Source organism: Oncorhynchus tshawytscha, linkage group LG30 (genome assembly GCF_018296145.1).
Source record: "Oncorhynchus tshawytscha isolate Ot180627B linkage group LG30, Otsh_v2.0, whole genome shotgun sequence".
Taxonomy (NCBI): Eukaryota; Metazoa; Chordata; class Actinopteri; order Salmoniformes; family Salmonidae; genus Oncorhynchus; species Oncorhynchus tshawytscha.
This window is the reverse complement of record NC_056458.1, coordinates 39,053,498-39,075,179: the sequence shown is the minus strand read 5'-3', so window position 1 is coordinate 39,075,179 and position 21,682 is coordinate 39,053,498. Positions and strand designations below refer to the sequence as shown.

General features: G+C 43.6%; 1 protein-coding gene across 1 annotated transcript in view; it reads right to left on the bottom strand.

Annotated features, from left to right (window-relative positions):
- The window catches only part of stk10 (serine/threonine kinase 10), a 57,074-nt gene that overhangs the window by 7,544 nt on the left and 27,848 nt on the right, over positions 1-21,682 (bottom strand). The window contains exons 4-10 of the mRNA XM_024394978.2: positions 20,779-20,928; positions 18,979-19,051; positions 16,705-16,899; positions 16,169-16,250; positions 8,867-9,007; positions 4,615-5,220; positions 414-544 (exon numbers count right to left, since the gene is read on the bottom strand). Of these exons, the coding sequence (XP_024250746.2) occupies positions 414-544; positions 4,615-5,220; positions 8,867-9,007; positions 16,169-16,250; positions 16,705-16,899; positions 18,979-19,051; positions 20,779-20,928 (1,378 nt within the window). The remainder of the gene's footprint in view (positions 1-413; positions 545-4,614; positions 5,221-8,866; positions 9,008-16,168; positions 16,251-16,704; positions 16,900-18,978; positions 19,052-20,778; positions 20,929-21,682) is intronic.

The window sequence follows — 21,682 nt, the reverse complement described above, 5'->3', positions numbered from 1 at the left end:
TGGTATACCATTGTGTTTACTAGTAAACTAAATATATCTTATCACTGTTAGGGATTTATCACAATCCTTCTGTTCCATGCCATGTTGCTCACACTGATCTGTGGCCATTGTCTCATATTTTGACATTTGCAATTTTTCAGCTGAATTCTTTTCAGATGAAGTCTAGCCACTTGTTGCTGTCACAAAGCTCCTCTTGTGTATTTGTGCACTGATCTCAAAGGGAAAAGAGCAGACCAGGATGCCCAAAATAGTCTGTTTACATTAGGGACATCCGAACACAGCCCAGGCTCTCAACAACTCAGTGTACCAGAGATCCTGTTTTATACAGAGAGACGAAGTAGACCCGGCCCTTTTTCCTGACCTTGATTCAGGGAGAAAACAAGAAGGGTTTACCAGGAAGCAGTGAGACTTGCCTGAGAAACCTCATCTCTTCATCTTTCTTCTCATCGTCGCTGATGATCTTGGATGTGGTCACACTGACCTGCACGCCATCGATGACAAATTTCCTGGTGCGCTTCAATGTCTTATTGGAGAAGCGAGAGTCCTAGAAAGGGAGGGAGTACTTTAACTTTTTGCACAGTTACAACTTTTTGCCTCTATTTCGGAAAGTGTGCGAATGTAATATTTACTGTTCACTTTGTTTATTTCACTTGCAATAAAGCCCCTTGAAAATGAGAGGCAAAGAGAGAGAGAGACAGGTAGAGAGTGATAAAGAGTCTAATATATAGAGTAAGGCTGTGTGTTTAGTGTCATAATTGGGTGACTGACTGCAGCAGTGTTGTTTACACTGTTAAGACCATTTTTAAATCAGGAAATAGTCCGCTTCATGTTTTGTTTCCTGTCCTTGAAACAGGAGAACAACACACTAGTGTCTTTAAAAGGAGAAGGTGGTGAATGGAGAACACTGTATAGCCTGCCTGCCAGTTGACAGGAAAGAGCAGTACTTGTGTAAGACTATGTGATCCTGCTGGGCAGGTTCCTCTATAATCACATTGCTCTGCTGCACAGGGAGGGAGAGCCAAGCAGGAAGTGAGATTCTCTCTGACAACAGAGCTCTGTCAACCCCCAATACAGTACAAAGATAGTCAGGCTCCACACTGATTCTTACGGGGTCAGACCTACTTCTGTCTCTCCCCAGGAAGAGTAGCATGACCCTGGGTGACACAGCTACATTTCAAAATTATTAGTGGAAATAATTTTCATCCTATTGATGAAAAATGAAAGTGTATAGGTCCAGCTGAACAAACTCTGTTCTCTCTACATCTCTCACCAGAGAAGTAAACATGTCCTGCTGTAGCCATTCTAAACCTTTGACAGAGACAGTCTGTGCGTGTGTGCACACTGTGCGTATATACGTGAACAAGTGAGCACACATCCAGTGTTCTCAGGGGGACCAGGGGTCTGTAGAGCAGCAGCAGCTCTGCTGGAGCCTCTCATTTTGGCTATAGCCTCCCTCCCTGTGATCTCCATTCATAAACCCCTGGTCCTCCTGACCTGCCCATCTCTCCTGAACACAACCTCACACTTACACAAACACAAACACAAAAATCCCATTAATTTAGCCCAGTGGGGGGGGGGGCTGCTGAATAATCTGTTGTGGAAAAAAGACATCACAAATGGAACACATGTCCAACAGTGAATAGAAGTCCAGCGATGGCCAGTCCATAAACAACCAAAAGCTCCCCCAGCAACAATTGCCGCATAGAAACGACATCCACAATTCTGAATTCTGGACGACACAACAGTGGTAGGCTTGATTACCAACAACGACGAGACGGCCTACAGGGAGGAGGTGAGGGCCCTCGGAGTGTGGTGTCAGGAAAATAACCTCACACTCAACGTCAACAAAACTAAGGAGATGATTGTGGACTTCAGGAAACAGCAGAGGGAACACCCCCCCATCCACATCGATGGAACAGTAGTGGAGAGGGTAGCAAGTTTTAAGTTCCTCGGCATACACATCACAGACAAACTGAATTGGTCCACTCACACAGACAGCATCGTGAGGAAGGCGCAGCAGCGCCTCTTCAACCTCAGGAGGCTGAAGAAATGCGGCTTGTCACCAAAAGCACTCACAAACTTCTACAGATGCACAATCGAGAGCATCCTGGCGGGCTGTATCACCGCCTGGTACGGCAACTGCACCGCCCACAACCGTAAGGCTCTCCAGAGGGTAGTGAGGTCTGCACAACGCATCACCGGGGCAAACTACCTGCCCTCCAGGACACCTACACCACCCGATGCTACAGGAAGGGCATAAAGATCATCAAGGACATCAACCACCTGAGCCACTGCCTGTTCACCCCGCTGTCATCCAGAAGGCGAGGTCAGTACAGGTGCATCAAAGCTGGGACCGAGAGACTGAAAAACAGCTTCTATCTCAAGGCCATCAGACTGTTAAACAGCCACCACTAACATTGAGTGGCTACTGCCAACACACTGACACTGACTCAACTCCAGCCACTTTAATAATGGGAATTGATGGGAAATGATGTAAATATATCACTAGCCACTTTAAACAATGCTACCTTATATAATGTTACTTACCCTACATTATTCATCTCATATGCATACGTAGATACTGTACTCTATATCATCGACTGCATCCTTATGTAATACATGTATCACTAGCCACTTTAACTATGCCACTTGGTTTACATACTCATCTCATATGTATATACTGTACTCGATATCATCTACTGTATCTTGCCTATGCTGCTCTGTACCATCACTCATTCATATATCCTTCTGTACATATTCTTTATCCCCTTACACTGTGTATAAGACAGTAGTTTTTTTTGGAATTGTTAGTTAGATTACTTGTTCGTTATTACTGCATTGTCGGAACTAGAAGCACAAGCATTTCGCTACACTCGCATTAACATCTGCTAACCATGTGTATGTGACAAATAAAATTTGATTTGATTTGAATGCTGAATAAAGCTCAAGACAAAGAGCCATTGGTCATAAAGAATGGAAAATGGAGTCACATTAGTTCAAACAGACTTGACATTAAAGGATGGATGTGTCCATTTCCCAGAGAACAGTAGTTTGATTCCATCTCAGAGCCTTTTTGCTAGAAATGCAGCTTTTTTTTTTTTTACTTAAAAATATCAGCTTGTAGTCAGTGGAGTTCCACTGCTTGACAAGATCCAAAATGGATGAAACCAGGTTATGGATAGTTTAAAGGGGCAATCTGCAGTTGCTAGATCCATTTGTGGACTTATCAATGAATGATATGTACCCATTGATTCTTGAAGAATATAACTTAGAAATGCCTCATGAACTTAGTTCAGCGGTCATACCCCATCAGAACCAAAAATATAAGCTTGTTTAAAGTACATTTAAACAAACACTGTAGCCTCAAAACATGGTTAAAACTATAATGTTGATATCATGGATGATCAGTCCTTGCATCCATAGCTCTGTCAATGAGCCCCATCCCTCAGCTTTCTACCCAGAAAGCGCAGACAGGACGCTTCGTTATGGTTTCAAATGTTGATTTCCACTTTAAAGCAGCCCTACGCAGAAATCACTACTCCATTTTCTGGTCGCTAAAATTCTAATAGTTTGCTTAATTTCAGTTTATGTAACAAAACAAGTATAGTGTAGAGAATCATTGACCCTGTTAACCGCTGTGAAATATATTTTACATAACCAAACATATTATTTTCAGCAGTTTGAAGCTGGTGTACAAAACCAAAAGTAAAAGATGCAAAAACGAAACTTAATGGGAAGCAGAGAAAGTCTGATGACTTTTTAAAAGGACATGGGGCAGAGAGAAAAATTAGCACAACTCATTTCCTGCAATTTTACACATTTTGCTATAGAGTGGAGAGAATTGTTTGCAGTTTTTAATATGATATCTGAGTCACACTGACTTACAAAATCAAATGGGCCCCCTGGCCGATAATTCGACCATGAGAACAAGTTTAGATAGCTGGCCTTTAAACTAACTTAGCAATCAAAAAAAATACTGGCATGTGACTATCAGGGACTGACATAAGAGGAAAAACTGTTGATGCACAACCAAATTTCTAAATTCTAGTATTCTGACTCGCAACAGTAAGTTGAGACCTCGACTGAGTTCCTAAAATTGATCCGAGGGCCCTCAAAAGGAGACAGCCAGTTGCCCATCCCTGCTCTACTCCATCATACCATCTTTTAATGGTCATTTTTTCTCTTTAGAAGTTTGGGTTTAACCAGTTACATCTTGATATAAAATGCCAAATATGTAAGAGTATAACTATAGCTTCACTAAGGCTAATTATCTCCAGACCTTGAATAAAGTAAAATACCAAAACTGAAGCTCACTCACTAGTGTTTCCAGTGATTATGTTAATGAGAGTTCAACAACCTCTGCATTCTCAAAACAGTTGCTTTGTGAGTAGGTGTTAACCATGTCCACAGGTAGCCATTGTTATGTAAAATGCAGCCCAGGGAAGTCACAGCGGTCTCACCCCAAGTCAGAGCAGGTACACCAAGGCCATAGCTCAGTAAGCTACTGGAGCCTGGCCGTGGAAATAATCATACAAAAGTTAAGTCGTAGATTTTTTTATAAAAGACTGTGGTAAATCTTCAGTGGAATGTGACATTAAATATGGGATTACTCACCACCCTGGAGGAGAGGGTCCCATCATCCTTGTTGACTGACATGTCTCCTGACAGGTTGAGGCTGATGTCCATGCTCTCAGAGGCAGACATGCTTCCCGTGTCAGAGTACCGCTTGGAAATTCTGCCATTGGCATTGTGGTGGGGCATCAGGTTGTCCATGTTAGCCCCTATAGAGGCCCTCTCCGGAGGCCCACTCCTCATGTTGCCATTCATCCCGGTCAGAGGTGTGGGGTCTGGGGTAAGGGTGCTGCCCTCCTCCTGGCTTTGGGGTATCTCTGGTACCTCTACCACCTTAGGCTGTGCCAGCAGGGGTGGGTTCTCGGTCTCGGGGGTGTCCACGGGCTTGCCCTCGTCCGAAGTGGGGGTGCTCTTCCCATCCTCGATGCCCGAGTCAGAGGCGGTCTTACCGGAGGTCTCGCTCTCGGGCTTGTCCGAGTCCACGATGCTGATGCCATCATCGGGGAGTTGTCGGTCCATCAGCTGGTCATCGACCTTGTGGGGCGGTCTTAGGGGGGGTTTGGCCTCGTCCACCACAGGGGTTTTGGAGGGTGTGTCTGTGGGTTGGTCCCCTTCTAGACTAGTCTGAGACGGGTCCTTGTCTGGAGACTGGAGAGAAGAGAGGAAAGGAGAAAAAATCCATTGTTATTTGAGGCTGTCAGCAGCCAGAAGCACCTTCAGTGCCAATGTTGAAAGTAATCACTCTAATATGAGCCAAATTAAATGGATGTAGCCTTAATGCCTAATAGTCTTAGTCTCTTGGCTTCATATTGCAGCAGAAAGCTGGTGTTGACCTTTAGTGGTACTGTCTCGTGGAATGAAGTTATTCCTGTTGAAACTCTGACCTACATCAAGTCTCCCTGCTCTGAGAACCTGAGATAAGTATAAGCTGTCTTGGAGCGTTAAGCAAACAACGTCATCTGCCATATTTACGACTGCGGCCAGCCTTTCAATTGGCTCCTCTAAACACAACTGGAGAAATCTACAGATATTAATACCAGAATGAACTAGCTGGTAGCTCATTTATCAACCGTGCGTACATTTCTTACTAAATTCTGGCATACATGGAGATTCCAGGATTCTAGGAGATTCTAGCAACAAATGATTGTGATTTATCAAACTATCTCCTGCCTTGGTATAGGCTAAGATTAAGTAGGCTATTATGCCACGCTCATATCGCAAAACAATACTGTAGCCTACCCATACTGTCATAGGTTACCAGTCTATTTACTTTCAAGCATGTTTAGATATTGAATGAGCGATGGGTAAATGGTAGCATGGTTAGTTATTGAATGAGCGATGGATAAATGGTGGCATGGTTAGTTATTGAAACAGCGATGGATAAATGGTAGCATGTTTAGTTATTGAATGAGCGATGGATAAATGGTAGCATGTTTAGTTATTGAATGAGCGATGGATAAATGGTAGCATGTTTAGTTATTGAAACAGCGATGGATAAATGGTATCCTAATATTGGTTGTGTAGCGGGAATATACCAGTCATGTCAGAAAACAAGGGACAGGTCCTGCTATATGATTATGATTTAGGCCTATATATAATCAAATTAAAATAAATATATTAAGCGACATTCTGCTACGCAAACTGGGTATGCATATATTTTATCATTAGGCCTAGACGTTTTAATGTTATTACCCTACCATTATTATAATTCATGAGCGTCAAACACCACTTCTCCCAACAACATTTGCATGCAATACAGTTGATCAACCACTAGAAGTTGCGCATACACATGGTCTGGGATTTGTGTGGCAATACACACACTTTCCCATCAAATTCAAAACGTATAAATACCAACCTTTGCAGGAAAACTAGCGCACGCGAGGTTTAGTATTTTTTCGCACGCACGTTCGCACGCACCTTTGATAAATGAGGCCCCAGGCCCTGAGAGGGCTGTTCACAACCTCTACACTCCGCCAATGCACATGCTGTAGGTTCCTGCGCGTGTGTGTGCGTGCGAGCGCAAAGGCGGTCTAAGGTTTCCTGAAAGATGCACTCTCAGGCCTCGAGTTTCCCTCTGGGGCGGGGGGTTTGTGTTTGTGAGGTGAAAGCAGTTTGGAGCATCTGCTGATTTCAGACTGCGTCAGCAGCAGCTATAAGACTAGAGGACAAGACAGACAGCTGATATACTGATGAGCTAAGCTTAGCAAAAACAATAATTAAGACAACTGCTAGGGTCCACCCAAAATGACCGACATGAAATTACCTCAGGTCCATATCACATAATATATATGAATGACTCATTATCACCTAGAAATAATCCAACCAGTCTAATGTCGTCAACTTCGTTTTAGTACAGTTTTATTAGAAAAATAAGGTATATGTTAACTTAAAGATAAAATCTGTGGAACAGGGGTCATGTCAAACTTTGAATAAGGAAGTTGTCAAGAGGAGAAGCTAAGGCGATATTTGTGCCGGTGTGCAGGACAAATAGCATGTATTTTTAGCAGTGGGTAAGTGGGTGTGTGAAAGCATGAATTCCGGTTTCTGTTCCTTTGTTTGGCTCCAGTGAGTTAGTGTCCTCAGATTTTCTCTCACTTTCCCCCTATACATGCATAAACCACAAACCTATTACTCGATCACATGGCAAGTACACAGAAAAACTTACCTAGAAGTGATTGATTAATAGATCTGATAGGATTTGAATAGTAGATGTTTTAGGGGCTGTTTCCCTGAAACAGATTAACCCATTTTCTATGCAGATTCTCCATTGAGGTTGTTTTTACATCCTGGATGAGGCGCAATCTTTGTGCAAGAAATGGCCTTTTAGTGTTTGAATAGTAGAATGACCATACAAAGAGTCCTCATCATGGACATAATGGCAGCTGGGGGTCGATGTCACCCCGGGAGTGTGCGACTATCAGTATGTGCAGAATGTGCTCGAGTTTGTGTGCGTTTGTATTCTATCATCTCAGTGTGTGGGTGTGTGTCCCCATCTCAGTGTGTGTCCCCATCTCAGTGTGTGGGTGTGTGTCCCCATCTCAGTGTGTGGGTGTGTGTCCCCATCTCAGTGTGTGGGTGTGTGTCCCCATCTCAGTGTGTGGGTGTGTGTCCCCATCTCAGTGTGTGGGTGTGTGTCCCCATCTCAGTGTGTGGGTGTGTGTCCCCATCTCAGTGTGTGGGTGTGTGTCCCCATCTCAGTGTGTGGGTGTGTGTCCCCATCTCAGTGTGTGGGTGTGTGTCCCCATCTCAGTGTGTGGGTGTGTGTCCCCATCTCAGTGTGTGGGTGTGTGTCCCCATCTCAGTGTGTGGGTGTGTGTCCCCATCTCAGTGTGTGGGTGTGTGTCCCCATCTCAGTGTGTGGGTGTGTGTCCCCATCTCAGTGTGTGGGTGTGTGTCCCCCCCATCTCAGTGTGTGTGTGTGTCCCCATCTCAGTGTGTGTGTCCCCATCTCAGTGTGTGGGTGTGTGTCCCCATCTCAGTGTGTGGGTGTGTGTCCCCATCTCAGTGTGTGTGTGTGTCCCCATCTCAGTGTGTGGGTCCCCATCTCAGTGTGTGGGTGTGTGTCCCCATCTCAGTGTGTGGGTGTGTGTCCCCATCTCAGTGTGTGGGTGTGTGTCCCCATCTCAGTGTGTGGGTGTGTCCCCATCTCAGTGTGTGTGTGTGTCCCCATCTCAGTGTGTGTGTGTGTGTGGGTGTGTCCCCTCGGCCCCATCTCAGTGTGTGTATGTCCCCTCGGCCCCATCTCAGTGTGTGTGTATGCATGTGTCCATCTCAGTGTTTGCACTCCTAACACCACAGACACACCCCCACACTTCAGTGAGCGCTGTCCTGACCTCCCCTGCTCAGTCAATACACTCCCCAGTTAGAGGGTAGACCACACACACACACACACACACACACACACACACACACACAGGAAGCTGCGGATTGTGGGGTTTAGGGCGTGCTAGCAGAAACATTCTGAAGTCAGCATACATAGAAACTGTCAAAAGTTGATGTACTGTAATTCTATACAGCCGTTATTGTACGTAGACATTAAGATGACATTGCTACACACACCCTCCTTTGATTTCCCTCCCATTATGATTGGTAATGAGATTCATTCTTGGTTGAATAAGCCAAACCACTGAGATCTATTGTATAAGGCTAGTATGAAACAAGCATTTTGCAACAATTTGTGTATGTGACCAATAAAATTGTTATTTGAGATTGTTAATATATCTCTCTCTCTCACACAAACGATAAAGAGGGAGATGATGAAGACACAGTAGAGAGTTGGCAGTAAAAGTCTTACCACTGGGACTGTGAGCTCAGCGGTGTCATCCTCCTCTCCTTCCTCTCTATTGTCCTCAATTTCCTCCATGACTTCAGCCTTCGCCTCGGCAACCAGCTCTTGCAGGGGTCTGTTAGTCTTCACCGAGCAGACAAAGGGGTGCTGGGGGGGCAGAGGCAAGAGGGAGTCAGGACAACCATGTTACAACCCAAGAACATAGAACAGTGACCGGGGGCATAGAAAGCAAAGAGGAACTTTCACTGAAGGGAGAAACTTAATGTGCCACCTGCATCGACCCATGGCAAGAATACCAGAGACCAGGGTATGAGCTCACCCTGATGAAACAATGAAGAGTTTATTACCCCAAATCCACATGTGCTTATGATACCAAGTTCCTAGATTAGACAGAGCTAAAAAGAGAAGAATAATTTAATTAGAGTGAATGAATAAGAGCTGGCTTAAGAGGGGATCATTTGACAACCACAAACAAGGCTGTGAAAAGGTTCAGGTAGCCCAGAGAAGATAAAAGAGAAAGTAATCCATTATTCAGGTGATTTGCACGACAAGTAATTTAATTGGCCCAGCTGGTGCAGGTAGGCATGTGAGAGGAGACTGGCTGAGGCGCAAAGGTTCATTGTCAACCAAATGGCCCAGGGGTAGAGGCACAAAATGGCTGAAGTTACTCCCAACTGCTGGTCCAGTTAGAATTTGGGCATGGGTAATCTGATCCTAGATCTGTGGTTAGGCCAAGATGGTCCCCACCAGATCCACCATCACGGCCGTGGGGAGATAAGATACTTCATCATGTGGTTGTGTAGACAACATGTATACAACATTCCTCATATGGGATGTGGCGACCATGGACATCAAATCGTTATGTCATATGCGCCGAATACAATACTTACGAGAACCTTTCCCAACAATGCAGTTCAAAAGTAAGAAATCTAAATAATATACAAATAAATAGTAAGAATAAAACAATAAAGAGACTATAAAAGGAGTACCAGTTCAGAGTCAATGTGCAGGGGACAAGGTAGTTGAGGTAATAAGTACTGCACTGTCGTAACTAGAAGCACAACATTTCACTACACCCGTATTAACATCTGCTAACCATGTGTATGTGACCAATAACATTTGATTTGATGCATGTTGGGGTAAAAGTGACTAGGCAATCAGGATAGATAAACAGAGTAGCAACAACGTATGTGAAGATTCTGAAAGTGTGTCTCTGGGTGTGTGTGGTGTCAATAAGCATGTGTGAGTGTGTTGTGTGTGTGTGTGAGCGTATGTTGTGTGTGTGTTCGTGTGTTGGAGTGTCAGTGTAGTATGTGTGAGTGTGTGGGTCGAGTCCAGTAAGTGTGCATAGAGCAAGTACAAGAGAGTCAGTGTAGTATGTGTGAGTGTGTGGGTAGAGTCCAGTAAGTGTGCATAGAGTAAGTACAAGAGAGTCAGTGTAGTATGTGTGAGTCGAGTCCAGTAAGTGTGCATAGAGCCAGTACAAGAGAGTCAGTGTAGTATGTGTGAGTGTGTGGGTAGAGTCCAGTAAGTGTGCATAGAGCCAGTACAAGAGAGTCAGTGCAACTAAAAAGGGGGGGGGGTCAATGTAAATAGTCAGGGTAGACATTTAATTAACTGTTCAGCTGTCTTAAGGCTTGGGGGTAGAAGCTGTTCTTGGCTCTCCGGTACTGCTTGCTGTGCAGTAGCAGAGAGAACAGTTTATGACTTGGGTGGCTGGAGTCTGAGAAATTATGGCCTTCCTCTGACACTGCCTGGTATAGGAGGTTCTGGATGGCAAGGACCTCTGCCCAAGTGATGTACTGGGCCGTACGCACAACCTTTTGTGGCTTCTTACTGTCGGATGCCAAGCTGTTGCCATACCAAGCTGTGAGGCAGCCACTCAATGGTGCAGCTGTATAATATTTTGAGGATCTGAGGGCCCATGCCAAATCTTTTTGGTCCAGAGCGTTCGATTTGCCAACTGTGTGCTGTTTTCAAGGGATTGTTAAATACATATTAATTATTTAGTTCTAATATCATCACCTCTTGAAGAGCAAAGTCAGAACTACACATTTTCGATTATTCCATGCAAAACAGCTCCATCAGCGTTATATGCCTACAGCAAGTCAAATGCATGATTTTAATGATCAGTAAACATCAATTGATCATGTCATTTCAGTTGTGTGACAGTAGCCAACAATAATTGGATATTTGAGTGATAAAGTAAGTGATACCTGACTAGTAAGTATGAGTGGTTCATGTTCATATCCCCATCCTTCATGGGGGAATTAAGCAGCAGAAGGGCCCATTTGCCCATGTAACATTACTGTTTGAGCCAGTTTGCTACAGCAGGAAAATAATCCTTCAGCAACAAGAAATGTGAATTGTTATGTGGTTATAATTCATGGATTTTTTTTGTAGAGGTTGACATTTTAAAGTGGAAATTACTTTTAAAGTGGAAATGAATATACTAGTTTGCATTTCCTTAAGTGCAGGAAAACCCTCAGCAATAAAAGGGTGATCAAATTAAGACCCTACATATATAGCTGATAATTTTACTTTACAAGCTACCGGTAGAAACTTTGTACAGTTGGCTAAACATAAATGGTAAGTAGACCTAATGTACTGTTTTCTCCAACCAACGTAGGCCTAACTAGTGAAGTTAGCCTACATCATTCCCTTTTCAACATTGTTAAATAGTATTTAACCATGATTGCTGCAGACAGACATAATAAGCTACATTCATTGATTGACCATGTCAATCAAATTTGGGGCTCCCAAGTGGTGCAACGGTCTAAGACACTGCATCTCAGTGCTAGAGGCGTCACTAAAGACCCTGGTTCGACTCAAGGCTGTATCACAACCAGCCGTGATTGGGAGTGCCATAGGGTGGCGCACAATTGGCCCACCGTAGTCCGGGTTAGTGTTTGGCCGGGGTAGGCCGTCATTGTAAATAAGAATATGTTCTTAACTGACTTGCGTAGTTAAATAAAGATTCAATTTAAAAAATTAACTCGCTAGCTAGTAGACTGATCCAATGAACCGTTGCATTACAGTTCAAAATGTTGTATAACGTCTGCCCAAATGTGCCCAATTGTTTTTTTGATACATTTTCAAGTACACAACTGTGCACTCTCCTCAAACAACAGCATGGCATTATTTCACTGTAATAGCTACTGTAAATTGGACAGTGCAGTTAGATTAACAAGAATTGAAGCTTTCTGCCCATATCAGATATGTCTATGTCCTGGGAAATTCTCGTTACTTATAATGTCATGCTAATCACATTAGCTCAGGTTAGCTCAACCATCTGGTGAAGGGGACAACGATCCCGTAGATGTTAACAAGGGATGACTATATCCACATTTTGTTTGATTTGCTTTCCATCTATAATAGTGATGACAGAAGTCTGACAACTTTTACCAGAAGATGTCGAGCCCTTTCCAAAAGCCTAATCCCTGACGAAGCAAGCTAAATGAGCATTCGCTAGCTAGCTACCCTCACATATCTGAAAATGCATGATAAATTGAGGTTTACTGATTGCCCTATAACTCTGATGATGGAGCTAAATGTGAAATAATTACAAATGTGCAGTTCTGACTAGGGTTGGAAACTTCACGGGAAATTTCCAGATATTTTTCCACGGGAAGGTAAGCCTTGGAATTTTGTTTAATTTCATCATTTAAAAAAAAACTTATAACAGTGAACCTTTTTTGTGGGATACAGAAGGCAATTAAAGGTCTTGTGGCATATTTTGGTTAATCTATCCCCAATTCCATGGAATTGCAACCCTCTGCATGCACAGTGCACTCTTCCATCACAGCTGATTCTCAAGATCTTGCACACTAATGAGATGCTATTGAGCCCGCACTACTACACTGTCCGAGCCAAGGACTACATGCTTTCTGGTTTTGATTATTTGGGGTGAATATATTTTATATGACATACATGATTTTTTTGTTAACTAGTAAATAGTAGCCTACAGTGTTTAAATCATTTCTAACTTGTTAACAATTTCTGCTAGTGTTAATTCCCGTTTCCATACAGGTTTCATTTTAAAACATGCATCTTATCTCACAAAGGTGTTTAATCTAACTGCTTAACTATTTATCTGTACATAGAATTGTATCTGGGGTCTTTTACCTCCTTCTTTCTAATCTTTACAGGAAAATGCCACGGGCACTATCTGATGTGTGGAGACATTTCACTGCAGCTAATGTAGAAGGAAAAGCGGTGTAAATTGGAAATACTGTACCAAATCATGTGATGAATGCAACAAAGATGCAGAATCATCTGGCCAAGTGCATAAAGTTCCCTCAGCGCTCACAACCTCTGACAAAAGTCCCTCTACTTCTATTCGAGATGAAAATGAGGAATCAGACACCTTATAAACAGCAACAGCTCATGAATCAGAAGTTTTTTTGACAATGGAGGAATGTAGTCAGAGAAATGCTGATGAATGTCTTGCTCGAGCTATGGATGCAACTGGTTCACCTTTCAAGCTCACAGGCAATGTGTATTGGAAGAGATTTCTGAATGTTTTTCACCCAACATGCACTCCTCCAACCAGACATGCTTTATCTACTCATTTGCTGGATGCAGAGTTCAAGTGAAGGTCAAGAAAATCATAGAGAAAGCAGACTATTGCAATCATCTCTGATGGGTGGTTGAATGTTCGTGGGCAAGGAATAATTGACTATATCATCTCCACCCCTCAACCAGTATTCTACAAGAGCACAGACACAAGGGACAACAGACACCACACCGGCCTCTACATCGCAGATGAACTGAAGGCAGTCATCAATGACCTTGGACAGAAGGTATTTGCACTGGTGACAGACAGTACTGCGAACATGAAGGCTGCTTGGTCTAAAGTGGAGGAGTCCTACCCTCACATCACACCCATTGGCTGTGCTGCTCATGCATTGAATCTGCTCCTCAAGGACATAATGGCACTGGAAACAATGGATACACTACAAGCGAGCCAAGGAAATGGTTAGGTATGTGAAGGGTCATCAAGGTATAGCAGCAATCTACCTCACCAAGCAAAGTGAGAAGAATAAGAGCACCACATTGAAGCTGCCCAGCAACACCCATTGGGGTGGTTGTGTCATGATGTTTGACAGTCTCCTGGAGGGGAGGAGTCTCTCCAAGAAATGGCAATATCACAGTCTGCCAATATGGACAGCCACATCAAGAGGATCCTCCTGGATGATGTATTTTGGGAGAGAGTGGTAAGCAGCCTGAAACTCATGAAACCTATAGCAGTAGCCATTGCACGGATTGAGGGAGACATCCTGTCTGATGTTCAGACTCTGCTTGCAAATGTAAGAGAATAAATCCGTACTGCCCTGCCCACTTCACTGATGCTTCAAGCGGAGGAAACTGCAGTTCTGAAATACATCAAAAAGCGTGAAGACTTCTGCCTGAAGCCCATACACGCCACAGCGTACATTTTGGACCCCAAGTATGCTGGCAAAAGCATCCTGTCTGGTGCAGAGATCAACAAGGCCTATGGTGTCATTACTACCGTGTCTCGCCACCTTGGCCTGGATGAAGGCAAGGTTGTTGGCAGTCTGGCGAAGTACACTTCCAAGCAAGGGCTTTGGGATGGAGATGCAATATGGCAGTCGTGCCAACATATCTCATCAGCCACCTGGTGGAAGAGACTTTGTTGATCTGAGGCTCTTTCCCCTGTTGCCCCCATCTTCCTCCAAATCCCACCAACATCAGCTGCCTGGTCCTTGTTTGGGAACACACACACACACACCAAAGCATGCAACAGGCTGACTAATACAAGGGTTGAAAAATTGGTGGCCACCCGGGCAAATTTGAGGCTTTTTGAACCTGACAACGAGCCAATTTAGGAGGTCCAGGGAGAAGACGTGGAAGCCTGAAAGGAAGACAACCAAAGCTTTAGTTTCTAGACTATCATTTTACAGATGCATGTCGAAAACGTTTTTGGGAGCAGACAAGTCGAACGCTATTGTGACGTTTTCTTGATAAACTATAGGCTGTCTCATCGTCAACGGTGATCAGGCCTGCCACCATCGTGTCATCAGCAAATTGAATGATGTTGGAGTTGTAGGTGAACTGGGAGTACAGGAGGGGACTATGCACGGTCCTCTGAGAGGCCCCCATGTTGAGGGTCAGCGTGGCAGATGGGTTGTTGCCTACACTCACCACCTAGAGGCGACCCGTAAGGATGTCCAGAATCCAGTTGCAGAGGGAGGAGTTCAGTCCCAGGGTCCTTAGCTTAGTGATGAGCTTGGAGGGCACTATGGTGCTGTGATAGCTGTGATAACATGCCATAATAGAGAGGGGGAGAGAGGAGAGCTACAGTCACATTGACTAGACTTATGTTTGTCCCCTGACATAATATATAGCACATGGACATCATCCAAGTTTTCACTGGAATAATGGATGTAATTAAACTGCCCTCTAATTAGATTTCCAGTCTGTCTATTAATTAGTGATCCACAACACGAAGTAACCCCAAGGCCTCTTCCCCCTGTCACAATGTATGTCAGGGTTTGCCAACTGGCGGCCTGTGGGTGAATTCATTTAGCCCCCCAAATTTGCTGAGCAAAAATGTTTTTAGATAGATATGTGATTGTATATACATGTAAGAAAGGTTTGAAATTATTATGTTTTAGTCAAATATTATCTGTTCTGGCGGTCAATTTTCAGTTGACAAATTATTTGTAATTATGTTCTGTCCCCCTGACTATCCACTTGTCCCGCGGCTGAATCTAGTTGATGATCCCTGATCTATGTCATGAGTCACAGATGGTGCGGATGAATGCTGTTCAATGGGCTTATTGCCATCAATGCCATCTAACCGGGCTAGAAACATAAATATGATAGCGATCAAAACCTTCCGTGCAGCACTGAACACGACCACTCCCATCTCCCTCTAAACTTCCAGCAGGCTTTGGGCTCTGTAATTGGCAAAGGGTGGGGAAAATTAGGAGAAATCCCAAAGCGCCATTCGTTGGAAACAGGAATGCAAGTTGCTAGCATTACCCTCTGCTGTGGAACCCAGACAGGAAGCTGTGGCTCCTGCATTTTAATAGACACCTCGTCTATTTCCACGTTCTCTTGCCCTCTCTTCCGCACTCTCCATCTACCCAATGCCCTCTTTATGGTACTGCTCATTTGCCTATCATATCATGTCACCATTCCTCTTGTGTCTGAAACAGCTGATGTTTTGGGAGGTTAAGATAGTGGACTTGTGAAGAGTGAGAAAAAGACAGAGGGAGAACATCCTCATACATCAGAGAGAGGTATACAACATTATATATAGTGTGTCTGAGGCTAGCTTACCTCCAAGAGCTGTGCGGCGTCTGGACGACTCTCTGGATTCTTATCCAACGACTTTTTCAGGAAATCCTTAAACTCCCGTGACCTTAAACACACAGAATGCCGGGAACGTTAAATCAAAGAAGGGAGAAGGACTGATGGGGTGGTGGTGATATTTTCACTAGATAACTTAATGACACAGTGAGGCTAGAACGGAACAGATTCAGGAATGCGGTACAAGGTTGGCTGCACAGATCTGCAAGGTGGGTAATCATTACTTTAATCACGGCTATATTTATTTCGACAAATAAAGCTTTCACTAGCAATGCTCTTCTCATCTGGAGAGAGCTCTCAGCACCTGGGGAGTGGGGGAAAAGGCCCGAGCTCTCGCATCTGCTGAGCAATGGAACACACCGCCTCATAAAAACGGATTAGAATAGCCACAGCTTTACACACTCATATTGCTATGTTCACCGGCTTCTGGTGGCTTAGTTTAAAGGACAAATGTAGACCCGTAGACCTCTCTGGCCCCTCCTCCCTGGCCCCTCCTCTCCTCTCACCACTTGCTGGGTTGCTCCAGGGTAGGGGGCTCAGACTTGGCTATCTTCAGCAGGACCCTCATGGGGTTGAGTTCATGATGTGGGGGCTCGATCTGGGCCAGCTCGATCAGGGTGATGCCCAGTGACCAGATGTCAGCCTTGTAGTCATACGGAGCGTCCTTCATGGTCTCACACATCACCACCTCAGGAGCCATCCTAGAATACAACATAGTACAATAGAGGATCTCAAATATGGTGGACAAATTACCTCTGGCATTTTAAGACAAAAAAAAGATTGAAGTTAATGTTTAGGTTTCATATGATTCATCTGAAACGTCCCTCACGTTTATTGCTGTTGGCATATTGCAAAAGTTGTAAATACTTGTACACAGTTGTAAATAGTTCACATTCCAAGCTCACGGCCAATATTTGCATGTCAACACACTTTCGATTGAGCTATGTTTACTGACCAAGTGGATAGTAGGCATAATAACATACTTTATCTGAGCTCTAGAGAGAGGGGTATGCAGTGTTTGCTTACGATCAAAAGTGACACGTTCCATAAAGAAATGGTACACTGTTAACTGTTATAGGCATATTTCTATTTTGCCCTGTTTATCAAGTGTTGGAAAAATAATCAACTGACTGGTTTTCTTGATGTCTGTAGTATTCTCACGGCAATCTGGTTTCCGCTCAGGTTATGGATGTGTCACTGCAACCTTAAAGGTCTTCAATGATGTCACCATTCCCCTTGATTCTAAACAATGTTGTGCTGCTATTTTTATTGACTTGGCCAAAGCTTTTGATATACAGACCATTCCATTCTTCTGGGCCGGCTAAGGAGTATTGGTGTCTCTGAGGGGTCTTTGGCCTGGTTTGTTAACAACCTCTCTCAAAGAGTGCAGTGTATAAAGTCAGAAAATCTGCAGTCTCAGCCACTGCCTGTCACCAAGGGAGTACCCCAAAGCTCAATCCTAGGCCCCACGCTCTTCTCAATTTACATCAACAACATAGCTCAGGCAGTAGGAAGCACTCTCATCCATTTATATGCAGATGAGTCTTATACTCAGCTGGCCCCTCCACAGATTTTGTGTTAAACGCTCTACAACAAAGCTTTCTAAATGTCCAACAAGCTTTCTCTGCCCTTAAACTTGTTCTGAACACCTCCAAAACTAAGGTCATGAGGTTTAGTAAGAAGAATGCCCCACTCCGCACAGGTGTGATGACTACCTCTGAGGGTTTAAAGCTTGAGGTAGTCCACATACAACACCCGTTCTGCCAGTCACATTCTGTTAAAGGTCCCCAAAGAACACACATCCCTGGGTCGCCCGTCTTTTCCATTTGCTGCAGCTAGTGACTGGAATGAGCTGCAAAAAACACTCAAACTGGACAGTTTTATCTCAATCCCTTCATTCAAAGACTCAATCATGGACACTCTTAATGACAGTTGTGGCTGCTTTGCGTGATATATTGTTGTCGCTACCTTCTTGCCCTTTGTGCTGTTGTCTGTGCCCAATAATGTTTGTACCATGTTTTGAGCTGCTACCATGTTGTGTTGTCATGTGTTGCTGCCTTGCTAGGTTATTGTCTTAGGTCTCTCTTTATGTAGTGTTGCGTTGTCCCTCTTGTCGTGATGTGTGTTTTGTCGTATATTTATATTTTATTTTTAATCCCAGCCCATCCCCACAGGATGCCTTTTGGTAGGCCGTCATTGTAAATAAGAATTTGTTCTTAACTGACTTGCCTAGTTAAATAAAGGTTAAATGAATCTTATTTTTTTAAATAAGCTTCAAATTCACAGCAGAATACCCAATGAAATTCCATCTGTATCTCATTTATGACGCTATCGAACATTGGATAACCTGCTCTGGTCAATAGTTAACTGCAACCGAACCATGCTTATTGGCAAACTAGCCAGGCCCAGCTAAATCACAAGGTCCAGAATCAAACTAAAGACATAAGAGCTTTTCCAAGGGCCTTGTAAGGCTATGATCAAACCACACTGACTGAGCAGTGGGCACTACTGTAAGGAATGCTATTATGCATTATGATATCAAGCAGAACATAGAACTGGTTTAATAGGTACCATGGGTAGTAGCAAGAAGATGTTTGACATCCAGTCATGCAGTACAACCATAATCCCATTAAAGACGTGTGTCCCAAATGGCACCCTATTCCCTACATAGTGTGTTACATTTTGACCGGAGACCAATAAAAGGTGCCATTTTGGACACAATCACTGACAGTGTCGACACCCATTGTCATTCCCCTTTGTTTTCATGTAAATGTACTCACCAGTATGGTGTTCCTATAAAAGAGTCCCTTCTTTGCAGAGTTTTGGTATTTTGCGCTGACACGCCAAAATCCGCTGCAAGCATTGAGACAGAAAGAAAACAGAACAGTTCAAATGTTTTTCAGAATTCCATTTCTTGGTAGAGAGAATGATTGACAGGCCAGTGTTATAACCTAATTTCTTCTTCCGGGGGAGGAGTGTGTGTTTCTACACCATAAAACTGCCATGACATCAGAGACAAGACGCAAAGCTGACTGATTAAATTTATAGCACAGGGTATAACATCCCAAACGACCTTTCCATTTCCCCAAACATGATCCAGCACTTACAGAGATGTTATTTCTGCTTTAGCAACACATGAGTCTTCCTCAGGATATTACCAGAGACCACCTGGGATGAGACCAGGGCAATGTTAGGTCTAGAGTTCAGATTGTAGTCTTTTATACTACTACTACTACCACCTTTATTTACTAAGCAAGACAATTAAAAACAAATTCTTATTAACAATGACGGCCTAGGCTACCTGGGGCAGCAGGTAGCATAGGGGTTAGAGAGTTGGGCCAGTAAAACGAAAGGTTGCTAGATCGAATCTCCGAGCTGATAAGGTAAAAATCTGTCGTTCGGGGGCAGAACAAGGTCGTTAACCCACTGTTTCTAGACCGTCAGTGTAAATAAGAATGTTCTTAACTGACTTGCCTAGTTAAACAAAGGTTCAATACATTTTTTGGTCATTTTTGACCTTTTAACCGTTCCTTAAATCATGAACTGAGACTTCAGTAAGTATAGTGTCTGATTTCTGTTAGGCATTGAGGAATTCTTTAGGGGCCAATGCCTTTTCAGTGATGGTTGATTTGATTTGAGAATGGGACAACCCTATGATCTAGGATGAAAATACTCCACTATCCCCAGACAGCAAGAGTATCTGTTGTCCGTTCCTGAGGAGCAGATCCAAATTCTACATCTATGGAGCAAAATGACAGGCCATGAGAACTGTACTGTACACGTCGGTCTTATTTGGGCAACTTTCCATTAGAGGCTCTCCCAGTCATTAAAACAAAGCTCTGGAGTCTGTCCTAGTGAAACTGTGTGAGGCACTGAAGAGGGCCTTGTAACATGACAAATCAGTCAGACTGTCTGAAGTTCAGACAGTGGGTTGGAAGTCACTGACAGCCGGAGAATTCCCAGGGGGTCCTTAAAAGTTCACGGGCGTTATCAGGCAGCCCTTTCGAGTACAGTCCTGCTCACTTCCCTGCTCCTCCCTTGCTCTCAGACTGACATTTATAAAGCTATTATAGGCTCCACAAAGCAGCCGTATAGTTTGGCAAGTGGCGATTCAACAAAAATCTGATAGACCTTTTGGACCCAAATCCTCAGCACACAGAACTTCAGGGATATTGAAACTCAACAGAATACTAGCTATAAATCACATGGAGAAAGAATTTATCAGAATGCCACATTCCAACATATCTCACATCTGATTCTTCCGAGATGACTCAGGGAAGGACTTTTTCTAACTGGGTCGATTTATGTGAACATTCCCATCACGCTCTGCTTTCCAACAAGATAACAGCCACTTTTTCCAAAGACAACCGTGACCAATATACAATGTCCAATGAGAAGTCGTTGTTGCTTATTGGAGAATTAATCCAAATAGTTTAAGACTGTGGATAACAGAGGAAGATTAAGGGGGATGGTTAGACCCAATAAGTAGAACACTGGTTCTAGCATTCTAGAAGTCTCCATGTTCTAGAAGAATACATTCTATGGGTAAAACAATGTGGAGGGAGAATATAGAGACTCACCTAGCTTGATGTCTCCCTCCAGTGTAAGGAGGATGTTCCCGGCCTTCAAGTCTCTGTGGATGATCTTGATGCTGTGCAGGTAGACCAGGGCCTCCAGCATCTGTTTACAGATTACCTGTATCTGGGGCTCTATCAGGCCCCGGTCCAGCTCTGCAGACCAGAAAGAGGCGAGGACACCGGTTAGGGTAACAGACATCACTTTATACATCAACAAAAGTTTTACTTTAAATCCCCTCAAGAGAAAAATGGTACAACCAATTTTTACTGGTAACAAGTCAGAACTCCCCCGAAGGCAAGGTGGTTTATTGGGTCACCTGAGTATTTCCTATGCAGCAGATCGGGCTTCTGCCAGTACAAAATGTAGGAAGTCTTAAGAGGTCACTGCCCCCTGAGAGCCGAGAGAGTGTAAATTGACTTTGAGAAAACATTCACATGCTAAAGCAGGCCATCTCGATTCTTTCTGTGTTTGGTTAGCTGTATTTGGGGCCAGCGACTGCTGTAGTAGAAGCTGGAGGGAAACTCCACAGTACAGTAGAGCAGAGTTCAGTAGTGTAGGTTATAGTTCAGTACAGTAAATTGTGTACTCAGATCTACTGAACAGTACATTAGACTATTTACTGTGCCATCTAAACTTGTGGACCCAACTGTTTTTTGTGAATATTATGATTTCCCCATTGCAGCCAATTCAATTGCAGACATTTCATTACTGATTTTTCTGAAATTCCATTACCGATTTGGTAATGATTAACTAATAGCATTAACTAACTTAATTATTTGTCATTTGACAGCTCTAGTTGATGTATTTCTAATAACTTAAGACTTTTTCTGGTAGATGATGTTTTCTAAGACCCCTTCTCCAACAATGACCAGAAATCATTATTCCAGATTTTTAGGATGGAAAATG